At 60.5% G+C, this 23568-nt stretch overlaps 4 protein-coding genes across 10 annotated transcripts in view; 3 read left to right on the top strand and 1 right to left on the bottom strand.

Annotated features, from left to right (window-relative positions):
* LOC142004534 (uncharacterized) overlaps nucleotides 1-23568 on the bottom strand; it is a 194983-nt gene that overhangs the window by 51600 nt on the left and 119815 nt on the right. The window lies entirely within an intron of this gene.
* On the top strand, nucleotides 1819-8544 carry SNAPC2 (small nuclear RNA activating complex polypeptide 2). Of its 3 annotated transcripts, none has more exons than XM_074982271.1 (6): nucleotides 1819-1889; nucleotides 2258-2465; nucleotides 3076-3195; nucleotides 3455-3523; nucleotides 4387-4696; nucleotides 7464-8544. In XM_074982271.1, exons 2-6 carry the CDS (start codon nucleotides 2268-2270, stop codon nucleotides 7976-7978), a joined length of 1212 nt encoding a protein of 403 aa, XP_074838372.1. In that variant the 5' UTR covers nucleotides 1819-1889; nucleotides 2258-2267; the 3' UTR covers nucleotides 7979-8544. The 3 variants fall into 3 exon arrangements, with proteins under 3 accessions (XP_074838372.1, XP_074838371.1, XP_074838373.1); XM_074982270.1 differs by having other exon boundaries at nucleotides 3407-3523; XM_074982272.1 differs by lacking the exon at nucleotides 3455-3523.
* On the top strand, nucleotides 12582-22239 carry LOC142004434 (rho guanine nucleotide exchange factor 40-like). Its single transcript, XM_074982091.1, has 4 exons — nucleotides 12582-12702; nucleotides 17637-17834; nucleotides 20880-21724; nucleotides 22095-22239. The coding sequence occupies exons 1-4, from the start codon at nucleotides 12700-12702 to the stop codon at nucleotides 22237-22239; spliced, it is 1191 nt and encodes a 396-aa protein (XP_074838192.1). The 5' UTR covers nucleotides 12582-12699.
* Nucleotides 21993-23568, top strand: part of ARHGEF40 (Rho guanine nucleotide exchange factor 40) — a 41875-nt gene continuing 40299 nt past the window's right edge. For 4 of the 5 annotated variants that reach the window (XM_074982258.1, XM_074982255.1, XM_074982254.1 and 1 more), the window contains exon 1: nucleotides 21993-23196. Coding sequence is in view for 4 of the 5 variants with exons in the window: in XM_074982255.1 (XP_074838356.1) it covers nucleotides 22398-23196 (799 nt within the window). In the remaining variant the exon portion in view is untranslated. The remainder of the gene's footprint in view (nucleotides 23197-23568) is intronic. The other variant, XM_074982256.1, reaches the window with a different exon arrangement.

Here is a 23568-nt window from a genome sequence, read left to right as displayed (position 1 = left end):
TGTGTGTGTATTCACGTGCCTGTGCCTGTGTGTGTGTATTCACGTGCCTGTGCCTGTGTGTGTGTGTATATTCACGTGCCTGTGTGTGTGTATTCACGTGCCTGTGCCTGTGTATTCACGTGCCTGTGCCTGTGTGTGTATTCACGTGTGTGTGCCTGTGTGTGTGTGTATTCACGTGCCTGTGTGTGTATTCACGTGCCTGTGCCTGTGCGTGTGTATTCACGTGCCTGTGTCTGTGTGTGTATATTCACGTGCCTGTGCCTGTGCGTGTGTATTCACGTGCCTGTGCCTGTGCGTGTGTATTCACGTGCCTGTGCCTGTGTGTGTATTCACGTGCCTGTGTGTGTGTATTCACGTGCCTGTGCCTGTGCCTGTGTGTGTGTATTCACGTGCCTGTGTGTGTGTATTCACGTGCCTGTGCCTGTGTGTGTGTGTGTGTATTCACGTGCCTGTGTGTGTGTATTCACGTGCCTGTGCCTGTGCCTGTGCCTGTGTGTGTATTCACGTGCCTGTGTGTGTGTATTCACGTGCCTGTGCCTGTGTGTGTGTGTATTCACGTGCCTGTGTGCATTCACGTGCCTGTGCCTGTGCCTGTGCGTGTGCATTCACGTGCCTGTGTGTGTGCCTGTGCGTGTGTATTCACGTGCCTGTGCCTGTGCGTGTGTGCATTCACGTGCCTGTGCCTGTGCATTCACGTGCCTGTGCCTGTGTGTGTGCATTCACGTGCCTGTGCCTGTGCGTGTGCATTCACGTGCCTGTGCCTGTGCGTGTGCGTGTGCATTCACGTGCCTGTGCCTGTGTGTGTGTATTCACGTGCCTGTGCCTGTGCGTGTGCATTCACGTGCCTGTGCCTGTGCCTGTGCGTGTGCATTCACGTGCCTGTGCCTGTGTGTATTCACGTGCCTGTGCCTGTGCCTGTGCCTGTGCATTCACGTGCCTGTGCCTGTGTGTGTGTATTCACGTGCCTGTGCCTGTGCATTCACGTGCCTGTGCCTGTGCCTGTGCATTCACGTGCCTGTGCCTGTGTGTGCATTCACGTGCCTGTGCCTGTGCCTGTGTGTGCATTCACGTGCCTGTGCCTGTGCCTGTGCGTGTGTGCATTCACGTGCCTGTGCGTGTGCATTCACGTGCCTGTGCCTGTGTGTGCATTCACGTGCCTGTGCCTGTGCCTGTGCATTCACGTGCCTGTGCCTGTGCCTGTGCATTCACGTGCCTGTGCCTGTGCCTGTGCGTGTGCATTCACGTGCCTGTGTACCGCAGGGAGAAAGCTGAAAACCAGCCTGGCAAGGCCGTTCCACCGCCCCAACGGCTCTTTCCCCAGGCCCAGCGCTGCGGCAGCGGCTTAGGCGACCGGAAGCTGCGACTTTGCCTGGACGCGGCTGCTCTTCGGCGCGGCCCCGGGGCAGCGCCCCTCGCACGCTTCCGTCCAGGGCGAACAAAGCTCCCCCTGCACCCGGGGGAGCGGGTGCCCCCCCACCCCGACACTACCCCCATGGTACCCCGGGGCCGCAGTGCCCGACGGGAAACACAGGCCGGGTGACACTACATCCCCCATAGTGCCCCGGGGCCGCAGGGCATGACGGGAAACATAGGCCGGGTGACACTACATCACCCATAGTGCCCCGGGGCCGAAGGGCCTGACGGGAGGCTCAGGATAGATGACGCTCCATCTCGACGACGAAGGCTCGGTGACACTACATCTCCCATGGTGCCCCGGGGTCGCAAGGCGTAGGTCATTGCATCTCCCACAATGGCCGAAGGCGAATACCCAGAATGCTTCTTGCCTCCCAGCCCCTTCCATTGTCCTTGCTGCTCGTTCCGTGTCGTCATAAGTGAGCGACGGCAGCGTGGGGTTACATGACTTAGTGCCTTCGCCCTTCTCTCCCCAGGTATGCGGGACTGGGGGTGGCTAGTAGGTAAAGCAGGGGGCTGGGTGACGGGAACGGGTAGTGGGGAGGGAACGGGGCTGGGGGACAGGACAGGGATGGGTAGTGGGGAAAGCAGAGGGCTGGGGGCGGGTGATGGGGAGGGGACAGGGCTGGGGGATGGGTAGTGGGGAAAGCAGAAGGTGTGGGGAGAGGGCGGGGCTGGAGGATGGCTACAAGATAAAATAGAGGGCTCAGGGAGGAGCAGTGGGTACAGCAGACAGCTGGGGGACAGTAGTGGGGACAGGGCAGGGCTGGGGACACATAGTGGCTAGGGTGTATGGGCAGTGGATGATCAGGCAGACTGAGTCGTTGTTTGTCTTTCCCTGCAGAACCTGAGTCATGAAGCCCCCTGTTCGGACCCGCTCGGCCCCCAGCCGCTACGAGACAGGCCCCTCTGCAAAACATGCTCCTACCCAGCTTCCCTGGACGGTAGGGGAGAAGCGGTGCCTGATCAGGGCCCTGAAGGCTCAGACCCCTCACGGGGAGCTGCAGGCTGAGCTCTTACAGGAGTATCTGCCCCGTAGGACTGCAGCCGAGGTGAGTGGAGGCAAGAGCTGGTGACTGCCTCTAGTGACTCTGGCCAGGCCAGCGTGAAGAGTGGGTATCTAATCCTCTGCCTGGCCTGTGGGGGAAGGGCCACCATCAGCCTGCCCTGCAGGTCCTGCTCTACTGCTCAGGTGGAGGTGTATGGTGCTCTTCCCATTCCCAGTGACATGGGCATTGTGCAGCTCCTATAGTTTAGGGCTTTTATGGCCTGTAGCCTCCTGGGGGAGGCAGGGGGGCTTGCACCTTGCCTGCCTCGGCAATCATCGCACCCTCTCCCCCACCCATCAGCTGTTCCCTGGTGCCAGCATGGTCTGTCCAGACAGCTTAACAGTTCTCCTTGATATAGTGCTTAGCTGCACCTGTCTTTTCTTTTGGCTTTTGAGACCTAAAACTTGTTTGGGTTTCTTGTTAGCTGTGTGGCCCCTTTGCAAGTTCAAGCCGGGAGTTAGAGTGGGTGTGATGCTGTGGTCCGCACCAGTTTTATAGGTCAGCTGGGATAGTAGGCACTTTAGCCACACCCTTCCCAGCCTGTGCCATCCCGGTTTAGTGCGAAAGGAGCACTTTTCCATATGGCTGTGCCTGAACCTCCCTGTGGTTGCAGATTCTGGCCTTTGTCCACCAGCTGAAGGGCCGTGTGGCAAGGGAGGCCGTACAGACCGAGTATCGTCGCTGCCGGGAGGCACAGAGGCACAAGAGAGCTGAGATCCTGGCTCCTATTGAGGTACGGGTGAGAGAGCCCTTGAGAATCAGGGCCTGTGCTGTATGGACATGGCCAGGGGGCTGCCTGGTGTGTACAGCAGCGGGGCCAGGGGATCTGGATGGTGTAGTCCCTGGAGGGGTTGAGGCATGTGGCATTTACAGGGAAACAGCCCTTTCTGGAGCTGTCCTTGTTTCCCTCTGTTGGCTGCTCTCATACTCCTGGCTCTGCACAGGTGGACTGGGACTTCATTCTGGTGCTCTCACAGAAGTCTGCTTTTCAGGTCTGGACAGATCTTGCCGAGAAGCTGACCGATAAACTGGAAGAAACCATGACAACAGCCTTTTCTCAGGTAACGGAGATATGGGCAGCAGCTGCAAGAACTCAGCAGGGATGGAGGTTTCTGCAAAAAAGGAAACCTGGTCTCCTCTTGGACTCGAGCCTGCCAGGCAACATCCCTGAGACAGGCAGGTGACTCAGCGGTCCACTACAGTGGTCTTAGCACCTCTTCTGTCTTCGTGTGGTCTTGCTCCCACAGTGCCCAGGCAGCAGATTGTTCTTACTGTTAGTACAGGGAACCTGAGGCATATACTGTGGAGCCACTTGCCTGGTACCATGCAGGATGTCCATGGAGAGCTCTGACTAGAACCCAGCTGTCCTGACCCTGCACGTGGTTCTCCCTGCTGTTGTTTTCTGAGCAGCTTATCTATATAACAGTGAAGTGTTTGAGGTAGGGCCAGAGTAGTGGCAGCTCTGTCACAGCAGTGAGCAAATCTGCTCTCTCACCACGCAGCTCATAACCAAGCGTCTCTTCTTTCACTCCTGGATATCAAGAGAGTCCCCTGGGAGTGTCAGGCTTTCCAGTGCCCCTGTCGCTTATTGCATTATCTACGCTTCTGCTGCTCTGTGCTACAGGGTGTTCTGTCTCTCCTGCCCAGTCTCACCTGAGGGTGGCCTTCCTTGAAAGGAGGTCCCCATTTCTTTTGCTTATAAAAACTCCTGCTTGTAGCTAGCCAGAGACGCAGTAGGAGTAAGGCTCAGTGTTGTAACGAGCAGGTTACCAATGGCCATCATGGGTTCTCCAGTCTCAGCAATGTTACTTTAAGAGCAGAAGTGTATTGAAAAGCTCCAAACATGAATTAATGCTGGTGAGTCCTGTGTTTTGCATCATGCAGGGGCCGCACTGGCTGACCAATGCTCCTTTCTGAATTTCAGGTTCTGACCGTGGCGGTCACCGAGCCAGTTACTTTGCTCCACTCGCTTCCGCGCAAACTGACCAGAGCTGCAGAGAAAAAGGCCCTTCCAGATGCCTTGACCCAGCGAGATGCATTGCCAGCCCTAGATGATGCCGCAGGGAATGCAGCTGCCAGCCCAGAGTGTCCTGCAGCCGTTGAGCCTCCCAGCATTGGCACAGAGCCAGGTGCTCAGGATGAACCGGAGACATTCAGTGTGGACTTTGAGAAGATCTACAAATACTTATCACTGCTCTCCAGGGACATGAAGGTGCCTGAGCTCTCGCCATATGGTGAGTTTAGAGCCAGAAGGTGGGAGGGAGCCAGCTGGCCGCAGGAGCCCTTGCTCACTGGTGGGTTAGCTCCGGGTGGGACTGCAGCAAGTCCTGGTGGCATGGGGGGTGAGTCCAACTGTGGAAATTATTCCGAGGCTGGATAGAGTTGCACGGGCACCATGTGTTCCTGGGATTTTGTAACTGCCCCTTGCTCATTGCTAGTCAGTAGAGTTCTCCAGAGACTCGAAACTGATCTGCTCCCTTGTCTGTCTCAGAAGGTGGGGAGTGTTGGCTCTCCCCTAGCTGCTGCCTCCACTTTCCCCTTAATGGCATTCCTGGGCATTCTTCTGTGCATGGCTCTGGGGGGCTGGTCCCTGAGAATACGTGAGTGGGAGAAGGGGCGGGGGGAAGAGTCCTGGTCCACCTTTGTCTTTTCCATTCTCTCACTTGGATGTTGCTTAGTATGTGCCAGTACCTCATAAACAGATGTGCTCAAACAGGTGATTGAGGCAGCTGTATGTGATTCTTGGCCTCCATGCAGAGCATCAGTCGTGCAGACCTGGCAGCTGCAAATGCATTTCTTTCCTTAGTGAGCATTAAAATAATACATGGAGATACACATCCCATAGAGCTGGAAGGGACCCCGGGAGGTCATCAAGTCCAGTACCTTGCCCTCTTGGCAGGTCCAAACACCTTCCCTTTTTTATTTGCTTCAGATCCATAGATAGCTCCCTCAAGGACTGAACTCACAACCCTGGGCTTTAGCAGATCAGTGCTCAAACCACTAGCTATCTCTCTTTTCCACCCCCCGCCCCCCGATTGCTTAGAGCATGGTTTCCCAAACTGGGGGATGTGGAGAAATTTTGGTGAGGGGGAGAGGGCAGGGTTAGATGGGGGGCCTGTGGGTGCCTGGCTCAGGTGAGGGGGAGGGGAGGGGCTCGGGCGGGCAGCTGCCTTGTAGGAGTTGCCGGAGCCAGCCACCCATCACAGACCTTGGGTGGCTGGCAGGCAGGTGGCTGGCCCCAGGACCACGGGGCTCGGCCGGCCAGCTCTGACAGTGCAGGTGTGAGGCTGGCAGGCGGCTGGCATGGGCAGCTGTGGCAGCTGGCCAGCTGGGCTGCACCAGGCACCTGCAAAGGACCAAGAAAAGCTATTTGTGCTCATTTTTAATTTTAATATCGAGTTTTAAAATTACAAATTGATTTGTCTGTTACAAGGGGGTTGGATGATGATACAGAAGGCGGGGTGGGGGGAGAGGGTTTCTCAAATCAAAAGGGGGGTGTGATGCTGAAAAGTTTGGGAACCACTGGCACAGAGGATCATAACCATGTGCTGCTTAGTCACTGTACAGGCCATAGCGGGGTTTTAATGGGGTTGGCAGGGCTGCCAAGCAGTCACTGCTGCGTCCTCTGCTGACTTGACACTGGAACTGATGGACTCGAGGAATTAGCCCAGGGTGCAGCGTCTGGGGCAGGCCTGAGTTCGTGCTTGTGCATCCAGGGCAGAATGCAAACTGTGTATTTCCAGAACTTGGCATTTACACCTGCAGAACAAAGTAGCAAGCTTCTGAAAGGGTTTTAAAATGTGACTTTTTTCTGTTTGAAATCTAACACACTTTTAATTTTTAAAAAAAAATAAACTTCTGAAAGTGCTTGTCTTGGAAAAGCGAAGACGAAAGGAGGTTATGACAGATCTTTAAAAGTCACAAACCAGGTGGGGAAGGCAAATAGGTAAGTGTTACTGACACCATCATATAATACAAGAACCACAGCTCACCTAATGACCCCAATAGGCAACAGGATTAAAAGAAACACGAGGACATAGTTCCTCCCACAGTCCATGGTTAACCTGTGGAACTCGTTGCCACAAGATGCTGTGAAGGCCAAAAGTATAACTGTTTTAAAAAAAAAAAAAATCACGAGAAGTTTTGTGGAGGCTTGGTCCGTTGCTGGCCATTAACCAAGACAGCCAGGAATACCATCCCATGCTCTAGGTGACCCTGAACTTCTGACTGTTGGGAACTGGGAGTAAAGGAAAAAGGGTGGATCATTCCATCACTGCCCTGTCTGGCACCAGCCACTGTCAGAAGGTAGGACACTGGTCTAGATGGACCATTGGGCTAGCCCGATGTGCCTGTTCTTATGCTCTTAAACGAGCTTTGGCCAGCCGTGCTCTCTTGTGCAGGTGCAAAGAAATTATTTTTTTTCTTTTCAGGTGAATCAGGGTTCGGTGAACTGCTAGATCGTTTGAAAGAGAGGAGATGATAGGGAGTTGAAAGGGGAGGCAAGCTTATTTCACTCGCAGTGCGAGTGACTGGAAGAGTGGGATATGTTAATTCTTAAAACCACAGGTTTAAAAACAAAACAAGTATACTTCTTTTAGTGTGTTCCGTCCATTGCTTTTACAGACATAAAACACTTTTAACATGCTGGTTTTGTGCTTTTAACTAAGTTGTCTTTTCAGCCAAACACGGTTTATCTACAATAATGAGCAAAATTTCAACTTCTAGTACATAGAAAAGGCATCATTCAGCATTTCCTAGCGTAAGAAAAGGGTAAAGTGTGTGTGTCCGTCCGTCCGCAGTCTTTCTGGTTTGCAAAAAGACACCCCCTGTTGAGTGAAGAGGCTGTAGTGACTTGCAGACCTGCCTGTTTTCATGGTTTCCAGCCAACAGAACTTTGCTAACAAGGGTTTGATTAGCAGAAAATACGATGTTAACACAGGGTTACGTGCACAAGGACTATTGACATTAGCCCAGCCTGACAAGGTCCATTCTTCCTTCCAGAGTCTGCTGTCCTTCTGGACCTACTGATGTCCCTTCCTGAGGAGATAAGCGAGCTCGATTATGCTGCACTGAAGAGACACATGGACAGATCCTACAGGGAGCTGACTGCTCAGCAGCCAGAGGGAAGTAGGAACGGGTTGGATCCAGGGGCTAGTGCAGGAGAGCAGGTTGCTGATGCACCTCCTGCCAGCATCGGCTCTGTCAGGCCTCCCCCTGGTAATCCGTCTGTGAGCTGCCCAGACCCAGTAGAGCTGGCAGAAGCAAGTGACAGCCAGGAAAGGCCCAGCAGGTCGGCGGAAGCTGAGCAGGGAACACAGGACACTTCCCTGCCTAGTGAGCACCCTTCCCCAGCCCAGCATTCAGCTTCCTTGGGCCAGCTGCCACCGCCCCTTCACAGCCCCCCAGAAGCTGCAGCGGCTCAGAAGCCGGTGTGGAAGGAACTGGGAGTTTGCCCCTTGAACTTGTTTCTTCTTCCATTGGAGCTCCTGGCTCGAAAGGGGGACAGCCTGGACTGAAAAGGCTGGTGCTGAGTCTCGGCTTCTCAGCGCGGAGGGTCAGGTGGGTTCTTTACAGCGGTCCCTGCTCTGCTGCTTCGGTGGGAACCTCATAGGGGCTGTGCTCCAATCCAGGAGTGCCTTTTGCCTGAGGACTGGAGGTTTCATAGGCGAAACCACGGTGGCCAGTGTTCCTTGTCCTGCTTGCTGGCATTCGTGCTATAGTGCAGCAGCCTTTTCCTTACCCATGCAGGCGTGTGGCTGCAGAGTGGGTACTGGACTCCTTTCTCTGACAAGCCTGGGATAGAGCCAGGTTCTCTACCTTCCTATCATGCTGGTTAACACCCTGGTTTGCTACTGGAGTGACAAGGGTGGCCTTTCTGTGAAAGGCTGAGCTGTGCTACTTTCCAGGGCCTGAACCCAGCTGTGTGTTTCAGCTTCCTGGTGGTTATGTAATAAAACACCTTATGTTGCTCTTGGTGTGTGTGCTGTAAACAGGCTCGTAGATGCCCATCGCTGGGCTCTGGCTGAGGAGCCTGGTCTGTAGATGTACTTAAGGTGTGGAATAAAGAGCTTAAAACACTCTTCTTTGGGTAAATGTCTCCCTCATTTCCCCTTCTTGAGCTGGAGAGAAGTAACTTGCTATGAGCTGCGTCCAGCAAAGCCGTATTCCTCTAGCAGGTGAAAAGCAAGCATGTCCATCCTGTTTCCAAAGCCAGCCTGTCTGGAGGGGAGCTCCTCCTGGCAGCAGAGGTTGTGGCATGATGCAGCACAGACCAGAAGTTGGCCCAGTCCAAGATATTACCTCTATCACCTTGTCATATCAGGTGCTTCTGCCAGTCCTAGGGACAGGGAGAGGTTTATCAAAGTCAAGTTCAACTGCATTGGTTTTCCCCAAATACAGAGTGAGTCAGAAACCTTTTAATGGAAGCCAAGGCCCTGTCTGTCATTAGCAGGGGTGTGCCCATCAGCCTTACCAAACAGCCATGTATCTCCTCTGCTGTCAGGTGCGGGTATTGCAGCTCTAGCAATGCCCTGGGTCATGGCACAGAGCTGGCACTTCCCATGATACAGCAGGGCTTAGGCCCTGCCGGGGTGGGTGATAAGTGCATTCCATGATGCTCGGTGGTAGGATGCGGGGGGTAGAGATGGGGAAGACTGCATTTCCCCTAGTGTCACCTTGTCTGAACATTCCTAGGAAAGCCCATCAGATGTGGATTGGTGCCTCCCACAGCCCCCTGTCAGTCACGTACCTCTATTCCCTTGTCTAGTCGTGCTTTTACGGCAGCTGACCAAGCCTCCCTTGATGGCTCCTAGAAGCAGACCTTGGAAATACAAGTAGAGAACCAATGCTCAGAACTTCCAATGCAAAAGTGATGCTTGCCTATGAGCAGTGTAACAGAGCCAGCCCATCGTCAGCGTCTCACAGACACCCCACGGAGCCTGTTTTGTACAAGACTTGTTGCAAACATATAACGAGTTGCAAAAATGTTCTGTGCTCCTATCACACTCCGATAAGGTCACAACCCCAGTGCAAAACTGCCGCAGGAAGGGGTGATGCAGACATGGCTGACTGCATCCCAGGGCTTTGTGGCTCTTGGTTCTGGGTCACTACAGGTTCCAGTCCAACATTAGCAGTGGCGGTTTTCGTAACCTCTCAGCTGTCCCAGGAGCGGGACTTGGGGTGGCACAGGACCACTGAGGTGTCTGAAGGAATTGTCTGTGTGGCTTCGTTAGCCAATGTGCAGAGAAGTGCTCTGTGTGACTGGCTCGGGGCACCTGAGAGTGGAGGACCCCTGGTCTTGGGCTATTGCAGTCTGTGTAAGAGTGGTGCGAAAATTCCCTTGTCAGTGGGAAGTGAGGGAAATGCATTCTGGGATGCTGATATCAGAAACCCAGAACCACTTGCAGTGACTTTTGTGCCCACAAGACACTGGCCCAGACTCTCAAAATGCAATGGGTCAGCAGGAACTGTGGGACAGGTGCCCACAATGCTGCAGTCAGACTTTGGCACCCTGGTGGGGACACACTAAATCGACTTGGTGAGCAGTTCAGACACTGAAATTCAACTTTATAAAATCTAGCGTTAAAAAGTCAAGTCCAATAAATTTGACTTTATTCCCAAGGGTAGACAAACCCCTCATGATTGTCACTAAAGAAGCCCTGAGCTTCCCTAATTTCACATTGCTACACAATTGTTGCTGTAATTCCTTACTGTAACAAAGGCCAAAGGCTCTTCACCCCAGTCAACAGTCATGGGATAAGAGGGAAGTTTGCTCACCCCAACCTAGCACATCACTAACTAAAAGCTAGGAACCAGAGGTAGGAACAAGTGGTCAGTTTTCACAGTGGAGAGGCTTCGGTCCCCCTCCCCCTGAGGATCAGTAGTGGAACCTGTGCTTTTCATCAAATTCATAAATCATCTGGAAAAGTGGGTAAATAAGTGGCAGGGTTTGCAGACAATACAAAATTCCTCAAGATAACTTAGTCCACAGCTGCCTGCAAAGAGCACCAAGCAGCTTTCGTAACACTGGGTGACAAGGCAGCACCATGAAGAATGAGACTGAATGGCAATAAGCGCAAAGTAATGCCCTAGTGATCGCAACAATAAATACCACTCAAGAAAGAGTTCTTGGAGCCATCATGGCTAGCTCTGAAATCATCTGCTCAGTGTACAGCAGCAGTCCACACTGTGAATGGCATTAGGGAAGACAGAAAATTTCACCACGCCTGAGAAGTGTGCCCAGTAAGATGAGCCTTGGGCAGCCACTCAGCAGAGTCAAATTCTGCTCAGCTAATTAGCAGAGCACCTGCACCGTGTGTTGGAACTGGTGGGGCACATCCATGCATGCCTCAGTGCACATAACAGAATTTAGTCTGCACACGGATGGAAGCCGCAGGGGGAATGCAGCCAGGGGATAAAGCTGTGGCAGGCCAAGCTGCTGAGCATTGTGTTGTGCTGGTCACCCCACCGTGAAGCGCCATCAGAATTGGGGAAGCTAAAGAGAAGAGCAAGAGAAACCAAGAGGGTTATGAAACGCAGCGCATGACCTGATTTGACCCATCTGTGTCTGATGGGCATGCACAGTGCACCGGCTCCCAATCATAGCCTGCCCGTGCTAGCAGGGACCGGTCTCCTGCCACGTGCGGTGTGGTACCTCCTGGCCATGTGGAACATTTGCAGCTGTGACGTCTGTCCCGAGCTGCAGCCAGGCTCTGGTGTTTGGCCTCTGGAGTGCTTCGCAGTGTCTCAGGTGAGCTGAGTGAGGTCAGGGTCACTGACTGCGATAGGCAGCATCACTTTGCTGAGAATCGGACAGCTGAGTGGGGACCTTGGCAGGAAAGTGAGTCAGGAATCTCCTTCAAGGTACTGTTCTTTGCTGGTCCAGACAGCATCTGTGGCTGGGACTGGCTCCTGTTGCTGTCCCCGTCTCCTTTCCCCATGCCTGCGTTTAACTTTGCTCCTAGTAGCAGATGACAGGCGTTTTGCCATCTGCTGTGTGTTCAGCGAAGTCCGGCTAGTCATTGGCTGCCTGGGGGTGCAGACTAAGGCCCAGGCAGGCAGCGGGGAGAGACCCACATTGGCGCCTCAGCCTGTGTGGACAGCAAAGGCCTTGTCCACTCAATGGGCAGCAACTCCCAACGAAGGACAAACAGGCCGTGGCAAGGGACAGCCTGTTCCCGTGACAGGCGCACCTCTATTACCATAGCTTGGTTGTGGACAGGCTTTCTCCAAGCTGCCCCTGGCCAGGGCTGCTGTGAATGGACCCCACCATGCTGCCCTGCAAAGCTGTTGTCTGGGCCAGCCTCAGTGGGCCCCTCTTCCTGCCTCCTTCTCCCCCCGAGTGCTAGGGTGTTTTGCCCTCACAGGGAGCCCAAGAGCAGGGGACAGGCAGCTGCTCCACCTGCCCCCTGCAAACCCACCTGCAGGCAGCTCTCCTTCCTGGGACTTTCGAGAGGGAAGTCCTGGCAGCAGGACGAGGCTGCTGGGAAGGCAAGTCTGGGGAAATTGCCCTGGCAGGTTTCTGGAAGGAGCAGAGACTGTAGCAAGCCTGAGACTGTGTTTGTGCATGGGAGATTCCCGAGGGTCGGATTCCTAGTCAGGAATGGGGCAGGTCCCTAGGCTGGGGCAGTGTGGGGGGGAGAGCGGGGGTGTCCCAGGGCGGGGCAGTGTGTGTGTGTGGTGGGGGGTGTCGCTGCCAATGCTATCACTAATCTTTTTCATCCATGTGCAGGTGCCCAGGGGGCTCAGCAGTGAATGTGGGGAGCCTGGGGATTTTGGGTTGCAGGTGCCCAGGGAGCTCTGCAGTGGGTGTGGGGAGCCCGGGGATTTGGATTTTGGGGTGCGGGTGGCCAAGGTTCTCTGCAGTGGGTATGGGGACCCCGGGGATTTCAGGGTGTGGGTGCCCGGGGCTCTGTAGAGGATGTGGGGAGCCCGGGGATTTTGGGGTGCGGGTGCTGGCTGGGACGCACTGGCTGCACCAGGCGGCTGATGCCAAGGGCTGGGCTGGGAGGGCAGGGCTCAGGCAAGGCCTGGGGGCTCCACTGAAGGCAGCAAGGCACAAGGTAGGGGTCCCCAGCTGGTAGCTCGGGGCGCAGCTCCACCGCCCGGTACCGCCCGGCGCTGCCTGCGTCTCGGCGTCCCCCTTGGCAGGGCCCCGTCCTGCGTGAGCGGCCCCACGCCAGCCCGGACCGCAACAAGCGCCTGGGACGGAGCGAGCCCCTCAGCAGCGGGTCGCGCAATGGTCAGTACAACCGCGCGGCCCGACCCCACCGTCCCCGGCTCCCCCGGACCCCCCACCCGCCCCGGGACCCCTCGGCTCCGCTGTGTGCCCAGTGCATGGCCCCGGTATCCCCCTGTATCCTCCACCCGCCACTGGGACCCCCCCATCCGCTCTGGGACCCCTCGGCTCCGCTGTGTGCCCCGTGCATGGCCCCCCCCGGAACTCCCGAACTCCCCACCAGCCCCGGGATCCCCGGCTCCGCTGTGTGCCCCGTGCATGGCCCCCGGGATCCCCCGTTTCTTTCACCCGCCCCCGGGATCCCCGGTTCCTCTGTGTGCCCCGTGCATGGCCCCCCGGACCCCGCCACCCGCCCCGGTACCCCTCGGCTCCGCTGTGTGTCCCCTGCATGGCCCCCCCGAACCACCCACCAGCCCCCGGGATCTCCCACCCGCCCCAGGACCGCCGGTTCCGCTGTGAGCCCCGTGCATGTCCTCCCGGACCCCCCCACCCGCCCTGGGACCCCTCCACACTGCTGTGTGTCCCATGCATGGCCCCCCAGGCCCCCCGACCCCCCACCAGCCCCCCCGAACTCCCCACCCATCCCAGGACACCCAGTTCCGCTGTGTGTCCAGTGCATGACCCCCCGGGATCCCCCACGCACCCCAGGACCCCCCGGCTCCACTGTGTGCCCCATGCATGGCCCCCAGGACCCCCCGGCTCCCCTGTGTGTCCCATGCGTGGCCCCCTGGGATCCCCCACCTGCCCCAGAACCCCCTAGCTCCGCTGTATGCCCTGTGCATGGTCCCCCAGAACACTGGTACTCCCCATCCGCCCTGGGAGCTCCTGGTTTCACTGTGTGCCCCGTGCATGGCCCCCCGGGGCCCCCATACCCCCCACTCCCCGTACCCCCAGCTCCGCTGTATACCCATGAATGGCCCCTGGGGATCCCCATACCCTGAGTTCTTCTGTACCCCCCACCTATACGCTCCCTGCCTTGCCCTCTGGAACTCCCTCATACCCCCCTACCTGTACTGTCCCTAATTTGTACCCCCACATACGCCCCGGCTCCCCTCTCTGCCTTGCTTCTCCTGGAGTTCCCCTTGCTGTGGTATGCTTTGTGCCTGGCCCTCCAGATCTCACCTCCCCTGGGACCACGTCCCCTGGCCCCTGGATACCCTCCACAACTCCCTGTGACCCCACCACCCAGCCCCTGGGGACCCCGCAGCTACCCTGTACACTCCCCCCCGACCCTCCCAGGGCTCTCTTAGCCCTCTGCACTCCCAGCTCCCCTACTCCCCACTCACCTCTGACGCCCCCGTCGCCTGGCCTGGCACACCACACTCGGCTGCCCTGTATACTCCCCACCTCAGCCCTGAAAGTCTCCCAGCAGCCTGTGTGCCCCATTCCCCGCCCTGCGACCCCACCACCTGACCCCGGCTACCCTCCAGCTCGCTTCTACATGCCTTGCCTGGGCCTCCCCAGCACCTCCTGCTCCACCCCGGGAACCCCCTCTGGGAATTCTCCACCCAGCCCCTTTCCTAGCAAGTGACCCCTGATACCTCCGGCTTGGCCAAGGTCCCCCAAGCCCCTTTTTCTGACAGCTACCTGGACACACACCAAAGACCCTCTACCATCTGGCCAGGCCTTCCTCCCCCTCCTCCAATAGTCCTTCTCCTGGCCAGGGCTCCCTAGACCCCCCACATTCCCTGCTCCAGCCAGGGCTCCCCAGAGACGCCCCTGTCCCCTGTCCAGACAGGGCTCCCCAGATCCCTTGCCCTTTCCCCTGCCCAGAAAGGGCTCCCCAGAGCCTCCCCTCCCTCTTCTCAGCCAGGGTTCCCCAGAGCCCCTCCCCCACCCAGCCAGGGTTCCCCAGAGCCCCCCTTTCCCCCAGCTGGCCAAGTCTCCTGCGGTCCCCCCGCTCCACTCCATTTTGCCACTGCACAGGGAAGCTCACATCGCATGGCCCGGAGTTCCCAGCTGGGCACCATCACCAGGCAGGGCTGGGAAGACTTGTGTCCCTTTCTACACCAGAGATTTCGCACTCCAGGTCCCCCTTGCCCCCCTGCTGGCTGGGGACGAGGGGAGTGGGCTCTGCCTTGCGTTGCACTGGTGAGGGGGTAGTTGCCAGGGCTTGGGGGTAGCTGGCTGGAGCTCAGGGGATGTGGGGCTGGCGAGGGGGATGTGGGGCTGGCGAGGGGGTAGCTGGCCGGGTCTTGGGGGATGTGGAGCTGGCGAGAGGGTTGCTGACCGGGGCTCGGGGGACACAGAGCTGGTGGGAGGGTAGCTGGCTGGGGCTCAGGGGACGTGGGGCTGGTGAGAGGGTAGCTGGCCGGGGCTCAAGGTATGTGGGGCTGGTGAGGGGGTAGCTGGCCGGGGCTCGAGGGACATGGGGCTGGCGAGGGGGTAGCTGGCCGGGGCTCGGGGTACGTGGGGCTGGTGAGGGGGTAACTGGCCGGAGCTCAAGGATGTCAATGGCCCTTTCGGATCAGGCTGGACTGGAGGATCAGGAGGAGGCGCCATCTAGATAGACCCCTCCCTCTCCGCCCCCAAGTTCCAGGCCCCCTGTGCGGAAGGAATGAGCTGCGCACAGTTAATGGCTTGCAGCTGCCGTGGGCCTCTGCCCAGCTCCAGGCCAGGCCTGGCCCAGCCCAGCCGTGCTCCGGCTGTCAGAGCCAGGCCAGGACTGGCCCCTGCGTAGGCAGCTGGGTGCCATCCCAGCATCAGGCAGGCAGGGCTGGGAGGGGAGCTGGATGGAGCCGGGGGTCTGTGTCAGCTGGGGGCATGGGAGGGTCTAGTGCTGGACAGGGCCACGTCTTCCTGTGGAAATGACGTGCAGGGCCACGCATGCTCACAGAGCTGGGGGATGGGGGGTGAGGGCTGGGGGTTGGGGTGTGCGGGGGAGTGAGGGCTCGGGGGATGGGGTGTGCGGGGGGGTGAGGGCTCAGGAGGATGGGGTGTGCAGGGAGTGAGGGCTGGGGGTTGGGGTGTGCGGGGGGGGTGAGGGCTCGGGGTGGGTCTGGGGGATGGGGTGTGCAGGGGGGTGAGGGCTCGGGGGGTTGGGATGTGTGGGAGGTTGAGGGCTCGGGAGGTTGGTGTCTGTGGGGGTGAGGGCTCGGGGGGTTGGGGTGTGCGGAGAGATGAGGGCTCAGGGTGGGTCTGGGGGATGGGGTGCATGGAAGGGTGAGGGCTTTGGAGGCTGGGGTGTGTGGGAGGGTGAGGGCTTGGGAGGTTGGGGTGTGTGGGAGGGTGAAGGCTTGGGGTGGGTCTGGGGGATGGGGTGCGTGGAAGGGTGAGGGCTCAGGGGGTTGGTGTGTGCAGGAGGGTGAGGGCTCTGGGGGTTGGGGTGTACGGGGGGTGAGGGCTGGGCGGTTGGGGTGTGCAGAGGGGTGAGGGCTTGGAGTGGATCTGGGGGGTTTGCAGTGTGCAAGGGGGGCTCTGGGCTGTGACTGAAGGGTTCAGGGGTGTGAGAGGTGTTGGGACAGGGCTGTGGGGTGGGGCCAGGGATGAGGGCTTGAGGTGCGGGGTGGCTCTGGGCTGGGATGGAAAGGCTGAGGGAGCCTGAGAAGTATCCCAGCTGGGATAGGTTGAGATGTGGAGAAGTCTGGGAGCCAGGACTCCTGGGTTCTCGCTGGGCTGGCAGGAAGGGGCGAGGGTGGGAGCCAGGACTCCTGGGTTCTTGCTGGGCTGGGAAGGGTGTGGGTGGGAGCCAGGACTCCTGGGTTCTCTGTGGGCTGGGAAGGGTGTGGGTGGGAGCCAGGACTCCTGGGTTCTCTGTGGGCTGGGAAGGGTGTGGGTGGGAGCCAGGACTCCTGGGTTCTCTGTGGGCTGGCGGGAAGGGGCGGGGGTGGGAGCCAGGACTCCTGGGTTCTCGCTGGGCTGGCAGGAAGGGGCGGGGGTGGGAGCCAGGACTCCTGGGTTCTCGCTGGGCCGGGAAGGGTGGGGGTGGGAGCCAGGACTCCTGGGTTCTCGCTGGGCTGGCAGGAAGGGGCGGGGGTGGGAGCCAGGACTCCTGGGTTCTCGCTGGGCTGGCAGGAAGGGGCGAGGGTGGGAGCCAGGACTCCTGGGTTCTTGCTGGGCTGGGAAGGGTGTGGGTGGGAGCCAGGACTCTTGGGTTCTCGCTGGGCTGGCGGGAAGGGGCGGGGGTGGGAGCCAGGACTCCTGGGTTCTCGCTGGGCTGGGAAGGGTGTGGGTGGGAGCCAGGACTCCTGGGTTCTCTGTGGGCTGGCGGGAAGGGGCGAGGGTGGGAGCCAGGACTCCTGGGTTCTCTGTGGGCTGGCGGGAAGGGGCGAGGGTGGGAGCCAGGACTCCTGGGTTCTCTGTGGGCTGGCGGGAAGGGGCGGGGGTGGGAGCCAGGACTCCTGGGTTCTCTGTGGGCTGGCGGGAAGGGGCGGGGGTGGGAGCCAGGACTCCTGGGTTCTCGCTGGGCTGGGAAGGGTGGGGGTGGGAGCCAGGACTCCTGGGTTCTCGCTGGGCTGGCAGGAAGGGGCGGGGGTGGGAGCCAGGACTCCTGGGTTCTCGCTGGGCTGGGAAGGGTGTGGGTGGGAGCCAGGACTCCTGGGTTCTCTGTGGGCTGGCGGGAAGGGGCGAGGGTGGGAGCCAGGACTCCTGGGTTCTCTGTGGGCTGGCGGGAAGGGGCGAGGGTGGGAGCCAGGACTCCTGGGTTCTCTGTGGGCTGGCAGGAAGGGGCGGGGGTGGGAGCCAGGACTCCTGGGTTCTCTGTGGGCTGGCGGGAAGGGGCGGGGGTGGGAGCCAGGACTCCTGGGTTCTCGCTGGGCTGGCGGGAAGGGGCGGGGGTGGGAGCCAGGACTCCTGGGTTCTCGCTGGGCTGGCGGGAAGGGGCGGGGGTGGGAGCCAGGACTCCTGGGTTCTCGCTGGGCCGGGCCGGGCCGGGCCGGGCCGGGCCGGGCCAGGCAGGCAGGCAGAGCAGAGTGGAGCTGAATCCCTGTTGCTGGCAGGAGCGTGAGCCGGTGGAGGACTGTGTGCAGAACACGCTCTCGGCTCTGTACCCACCCTTTGCTGCCACGGCCCCCACGCTGCTGGGACAGGTGTTCGAGGTGCTGGAGCGGACGTACCGGGATGATGCCCTGCGCTACACCATCGAGTTCCTCATCCCAGCCAAGCACATCCTGGCACGCATCCAGCAGGAGGCCTGTGTGAGTCCGTGTGTCCGTCCAGACACGTGTCGGGCCCAGGACATAGCGGGGAGGTCATCCTGGCAGGGGGACATGTGCCCCAAGAGGAAGAGGGGCAAGTGTCTGTGGGTGCACTGCGTGCGGGGCGTCTGTCTGTCCCTGGGCCTGGCACTACATGCGGGGCGTCTGTCTGTCCGTGGGCCTGGCACTGCGTGCGGGGCGTCTGTCTGTCTGTCTGTCTGTGGGTCTGGCGCTGCATGCGGGGTGTCTGTCTGTCCCTGGGCCTGGCACTGCATGCGGGGCGTCTGTCTGTCTGTGGGTCTGGCACTGCGTGTGGGGCGTCTGTCTGTCTGTGGGTCTGGCACTGCGTGTGGGGCGTCTGTCTGTGGGTCTGGTGCTGCGTGCGGGGCGTCTCTCCGTGGGCCTGGCGCTGCGTGCGGGGCATCTGTCTGTCTGTCTGTGGGCCTGGTGCTGTGTGTGGGGCGTCTGTCTGTCTGTGTGGGTGTGTTGCATGCGGCGCATCTGTCTGTCTGTGGGACTGGTGTGTGGGGCATCTGTCTGTCTGTGGGTGCACTGTGTGTGGGGCGTCTTGTCTGTCCATGGGCCTGGCGCTGCGTGTGAGGCGTCTGTCTGTCTGTGGGTGCACTGCGTGTGGGGTGTCTGTCTGTCTGTGGGCCTGGTGTGTGGAGGGGCTGTCGCAGAGTGGGGGGTCCCTGGCCCTGCCCCTGCCCCACACGCAGTCAGACGTGTCTCTCAGCTGGCAGGTGGGACAGGAAGTTTATCAGTCGACAGGGACACAGACAGGGACACAGCGTAGAACAGACTCAGGTCCTGTGGGATGGGGCAGAGTGAGGGGCCTGGCTCTTGTCCTGCCCCCAGCCTGCCCCACTCCTGCCCCAGCCTGCCCCGCTCCTGCCCCCAGCCAACCCAGACTGTCCCATGTGATGGGGTTTGGGGTTCCCCAAGCTCTGCACCTCGTCTGCAGGCAGGAGTGACTCTCACTCAGCAGGAGAACAGCGGGTTTATTAGCTGACAGGACACAGCGTCGTACAGAGGGGTCAGTGCAGCCGGCAGAGACAGCCAGTCCCATCCATGCTGGGGAGAGGAGGCCCCGAGAGGCCCCCAGAGCCAGGGCCTTGCCCCCTCCTTTGTCTCTCTGTCTCCCAGCCCAGACTCACTGCTTCCAACTCAAACCCCTCAGGCTCCACCTCCTCCTTTGTCTCCAGTACAAAGGTGTTACCTGGTCATCAAGGTTACCTTCAGCAGGAGACCCCCACCTTCTGTGAGCCACTCACACACACACAGGTATCCCCCACTCCACCACACCCCACTCCTGCCCCCATCCAGCCCAGACTGCCCCACTCCCCGTTCCTGCTCCCAGCCCGCCAGCCAGGCGACTCCTCTGTCCTTTGTCCATCTTCAGAGCAAAAGGTGTCACCTAGTCGCAGCCCACCTGGGCTCAGGGCTTGGCTAGTGGCTCAGGGCAGGCAGCTGGGTAGCTTCCCTCCATTGGACTCCCACCTGAAATTCCCATTGCCATCATGGTGTCAGTGCTGTGCCCAGCGAAAGGGAGGTGCACACAGGGTTACGATGGTTTTATAGGACGGGGTTTCTGGGCAGAGCTCGAGAAGTCAATCCAGGTACCTTTGTGTAAAATCCAGGCCACTCTCAGCCCCAGGCTGGGATTTCCTCCCCACTAAGGCAAATCCAACCAGCCACAACAGAACATAAGAATGGCCATACTGGGTCAGACCAAAGGTCCATCCAGCCCAGTATCCTGTCTGCCGACAGTGGCCAGTGCCAGGTGCCCCAGAGGAGGTGAACCGAAGACAATGATCAAGCGATTTGTCTCCTGCCATCTGTCTCCAGCCTTTGACTAAAGGCCAGGGGCACCATACTTTACCCTTGGCTAATAGCCATTTATGGACCTAACCTCCAAAAATTTATCAAGCTCTATTTTAAACAGCACCTCCGCCAGCCCCACTGGCCGGCCAGAGGCCACACAAGCAAACCACAGACTGCCCAGCTGCTCTACCAGCCCAGAGCAACAACCCCCAACTTCAGGTGAGAGGCTCTTAAGCCGATTTCATCAAACACCGCACAGATTCTTCCAGACCCCCACAGGCCCAGCCCCAGAGCCCGGTCAATAATAAGTCCACATCATCCTCTGAGGGACGGCCCCCAGCCCAGACAGTCTTAACTCCTGGGGGTTGAAGAACCAAGAAAGTCCCTGCCAGGGCCCATTTATGGCTTTCCATACGCGGAGGAAAAACCCCATTCTTCTCCACAGGCATTGGCCCACTGCCTGCCCGGTGGGTCTCTGGGCTGAGTTTCCATTCGTCGCAGTCCCTGTAGGAAAACCTCCCATCACACAATGGGTGTTGGCCATCCAGGCCTTTGCTCAGTCTGTTGTCCTGGCTGGGGTAGAGCCCCACCTCCGTCTGTGAACCTCAGCACTGGAGCGTTTCTCACCCTGCTGCAGAGCTAAACCTCTATAACTCCACCTACATGCACGATACGGACATATAGGCAATGCACACAGACTCAGAGTGTCCTTAGCTTTCCTTAGACACCACCCACGGCCCCCGGCACAATACTTGGGGCCAGTCGCCCCACGGGCATTAGAATGACTTCCAGACCTGATATAAAAATCCACCCCCGTGACAGACGGGACAGTACAGGTCACACGCAACATAACCAGAATAAAATTCCCATTTCGTCACAGTGGCATCTGTCTGTCTGGGCCGAGCCCATGGAGGGGCGTTTGTCTGTCTGTCTGCAGGGCCATCCCAGGGAGAGACGTCTATTGGTCTGTCTGCAGGCCCGGCCCTGGGAGGGGCGTGTCTGTCTGTCTGCAGCCTGCCTTGGGTCGGGGGGGTCTGTCTGCAGGCTCAGGCCCAGGATGGACGTCTGCTTGTCGGCAGCCTGGCGCAGGGAGGGGTGTCTGCATGTCTGTCTGTCTGCAGACCCAGGCCCAGGATGGACGTCTGCCGGTCTGCAGCCTGGCAGGCCCAGCGCGGGGTCCTGGGCTGCGCAGCCCCTGACTCTGTCTCCTTCCCCACTCAGGCCCAGTACAGCGGGTTCGTGTTCTGCCACGAGGGCTGGCCGCTCTCCTTGCACGAGAAGGTGGTGGTGCAGCTCAGCTCCCTGCCCTGGCAGGAGCTGCGTCCTGGCGACTTCTACCTGCAGGTGGCCCCGTACCTGGCCCGCGCGCCCCGCCTGGTGCTCCGGTGCCTGTCCCCAGACGGGCACCGCGTGCAGGAGCTGCCGGTGCCGCCAGAGGCCTACCCCTTCCTCTTCACGGCCGAGTGGCTGAACAGTGTCAACGCGGAGCGGCGGGCGGGGCGGCTGCAGCAGTGCCTGGTGGTGGCCGAGGCGCAGGTGCTGCGCCTGCCCTGGACCGAACTCATCTGCCCCCAGTTTGTGCACCAGGATGGCTTCCTGGTGGGGCGGCGCTGCCTGCCGGGCCCCGGCCCCCTGCCACTGGGGGCCCGCAGCCCGGGGGATGGGCGCCACTCCAGTGGGGAGAGCCAGGAGCCGGAGGGGGGGGCCCTGGAGGGGGAGTACGTGCAGCTCCTGGAGATCAGCCCACCCCGGCCCCCCAGGCCCCCAGCCCCAGCAGCCCCCACTTCTCAGAGCCGGACCCTGCCAGCCCGCAAGGGCCAGAGCAAGGGCCGCAGCCAGCGCCACCGAGCCTGGCTGCACCCCAAGCCCAGCCGGGAAGAGACTCTGCCCCGCAACCGGCCCCGCAGGACCTGGGAAGGGGGGCGGCCGGGCGGGGGCCAGGCTGGGCTCCTCCAGGCCTGGGACCGGCATGAGCCGCACGGGGAGACGAGGGGACCCCGGGCCAGCCAGGGGGATGGGCAGGAGCAGGGAGGTGTCACACAAAAGGCAGCAGCACCTCAGAGTGGGTGCAGGGAGGCCCATCTGCCTGGGCAGGGGGGGAGGGGAGGAGCCCCCAGCCCTGGGGAGGGGCAGCAGGGCAGGGACCCTGGGGGGCAGGGAGGCCATCCCAGCCCTGGGGAGGGGCAGGGTGGGGACCCTGGGGGGCAGGGAGGGGGTCCAAGCCTGAGGGAGGGGCAGGAAGAGGACCTGGGGGGACAGGAAGGGCAGCAGGATGGAGACCCTGGGAAGGGGCCATGGGGTGGGGACCCTGGAGAACAGAGAGGGGGCCTGAGGCTTGGGGAGCTCCAGGGCGGGGACCCTGGGGAACAGAGAGGGGGCCTGAGCCTCAGGGAGCTCCAGGGCAGGGACCCTGGCTCCCCAGCTGCCCCTCCCCAGCCCAGCCTGGGAGCCAAGGGGCTCCATATCGAAAGGGGGCAGGCAGGCTGGCTGTCTGAGTGGCCTGGCCCAGGGCAGCGGGAAGAGAGCCAGGGCCCTGCAAGGCCGAGCAGCCCCTGGCACAAAGTTCCTGGCCCTGAGCTGAGGTCCCTGGGACCCAGGACTCACCCCCCAGGGGGCTTTGCTCTGGGGCTGCCACACCGGACTGCCAAGGGCACCCGCAGGCGGAGGAGATGGGGAGCAAGAGGCTGCCGCAGCCCTGGGGACTGGCAGGAGCCCAGCCCTGGGTCGCCTGGGCCAGGGATGGGGGCAGCCCCAGCTGGCACCAAAGAGGGGGGCAGCCCCTCTGGCACAGGACCTCCCATTACCTCCACCTCGGGAGAGGGGGACATTCCCCCCAGCCGTGTAGAGGGGGCTGTCCCGCCTGGTACTGGGGTCTCTGTTCCCCCCACCCCAGGAGAGGGGGACGTTCCCCCCAGCTGCGCAGAGGGGGGTGTCCCGCCTGGTACTGGGGTCTCTGTTCCCCCCACCCCAGGAGAGGGGGACGTTCCCCCAAGCTGCGCAGAGGGGGGTGTCCCGCCTGGTACTGGGGTCCCCCTTCCCCCCACCCCAGGAGAGGGGGACGTTCCCCCCAGCTGCACAGAGGGGGGTGTCCCGCCTGGTACTGGGGTCCCCCTTCCCCCCACCCCAGGAGAGGGGGACGTTCCCCCAAGCTGTGCAGAGGGGGGTGTCCTGCCTGGTACTGGGGTCCCTGGCCCCCCTGCCCCAGGAGAGGGGAACATTCCCCCCAGCTGCGCAGAGGGGGGTAGCCCCTCTGGCACCAGACTCCCCGGCCCCCCCAGCCCAAAGGAGGCGGCTGCTGCGGGCTGTTCTGGGCAGGTGGCCCTGCCTGTGGCCCGGGCAGAGGCTGCAGGCTCCCCTGGCTCCCTGGAGAGGATGGAGGCTGTTGGTGCTGGCTCAACCCCCTTTGTGCGGAGCGCTGAGCCCCCGCGGGAGGGGGCAGGAGCTGGCTGCCCCCTGGAAGCCCTGCCCCCCACCCCCGGCCCCCACGGGCTAGATGTGGACTGGGAGCTGCTGCGCTCTGGCATCTTCCAGCTGACAGGTGAGTGCCCCGCAGTGGGCCAGCAGGTGGCGCTGGGCGGGGCGGGGGCTGGCCCTGGGGCTGGTGTGGGCACCCTATTCCCGCCCCGCCTGCTTGGGCTGCACGCCCCAAGGGAGCCCAACCTGAAGTCTGGGCGCTTGGCCGGCTGTGGCTGTGCGGGAGGCCCTGGGCTCTACAGGGACAGGCCCTTGCCTGGGGGCCCTGAGTTGCTCCTGGGTTCATGGTTCCCAGGCCCCCTGTGAGCGAGGCCCTGGGCCACCATGGGGGCAGAGAGGGTAATGTGGGTGCAGCCCCTGGGCAGGGAGCAGAGCCAGGCTCAGCCTGGAGCCCTAGGGCAATGCCACAGGGTGGGTCTGGCTGCGCCAGCAAGCC

The sequence above is a fragment of the Carettochelys insculpta genome, chromosome 32 (genome assembly GCF_033958435.1).
Source record: "Carettochelys insculpta isolate YL-2023 chromosome 32, ASM3395843v1, whole genome shotgun sequence".
Lineage (NCBI taxonomy): Eukaryota > Metazoa > Chordata > Testudines > Carettochelyidae > Carettochelys > Carettochelys insculpta.
The sequence above is the reverse complement of the archived record's forward strand: the minus strand, read 5'-3'. Positions and strand labels throughout refer to the sequence as shown.

Bases quoted from the DNA above. Each gene is read 5' to 3' on its own strand.
- LOC142004434 (XM_074982091.1), top strand. The intron at 17,835-20,879 runs GTGAGTCCGTGT...TTCCCCACTCAG, and splicing joins GCATCCAGCAGGAGGCCTGT to GCCCAGTACAGCGGGTTCGT. The intron at 21,725-22,094 runs GTGCAGGGAGGC...GCCCCTCCCCAG, and splicing joins GCAGCAGCACCTCAGAGTGG to CCCAGCCTGGGAGCCAAGGG.
- SNAPC2 (XM_074982270.1), top strand. From the start codon at position 2,268: ATGAAGCCCCCTGTTCGGACCCGCTCGGCCCCCAGCCGCTACGAGACA. The intron at 2,466-3,075 runs GTGAGTGGAGGC...CTGTGGTTGCAG, and splicing joins CCCGTAGGACTGCAGCCGAG to ATTCTGGCCTTTGTCCACCA. The intron at 4,697-7,463 runs GTGAGTTTAGAG...TCTTCCTTCCAG, and splicing joins GCCTGAGCTCTCGCCATATG to AGTCTGCTGTCCTTCTGGAC.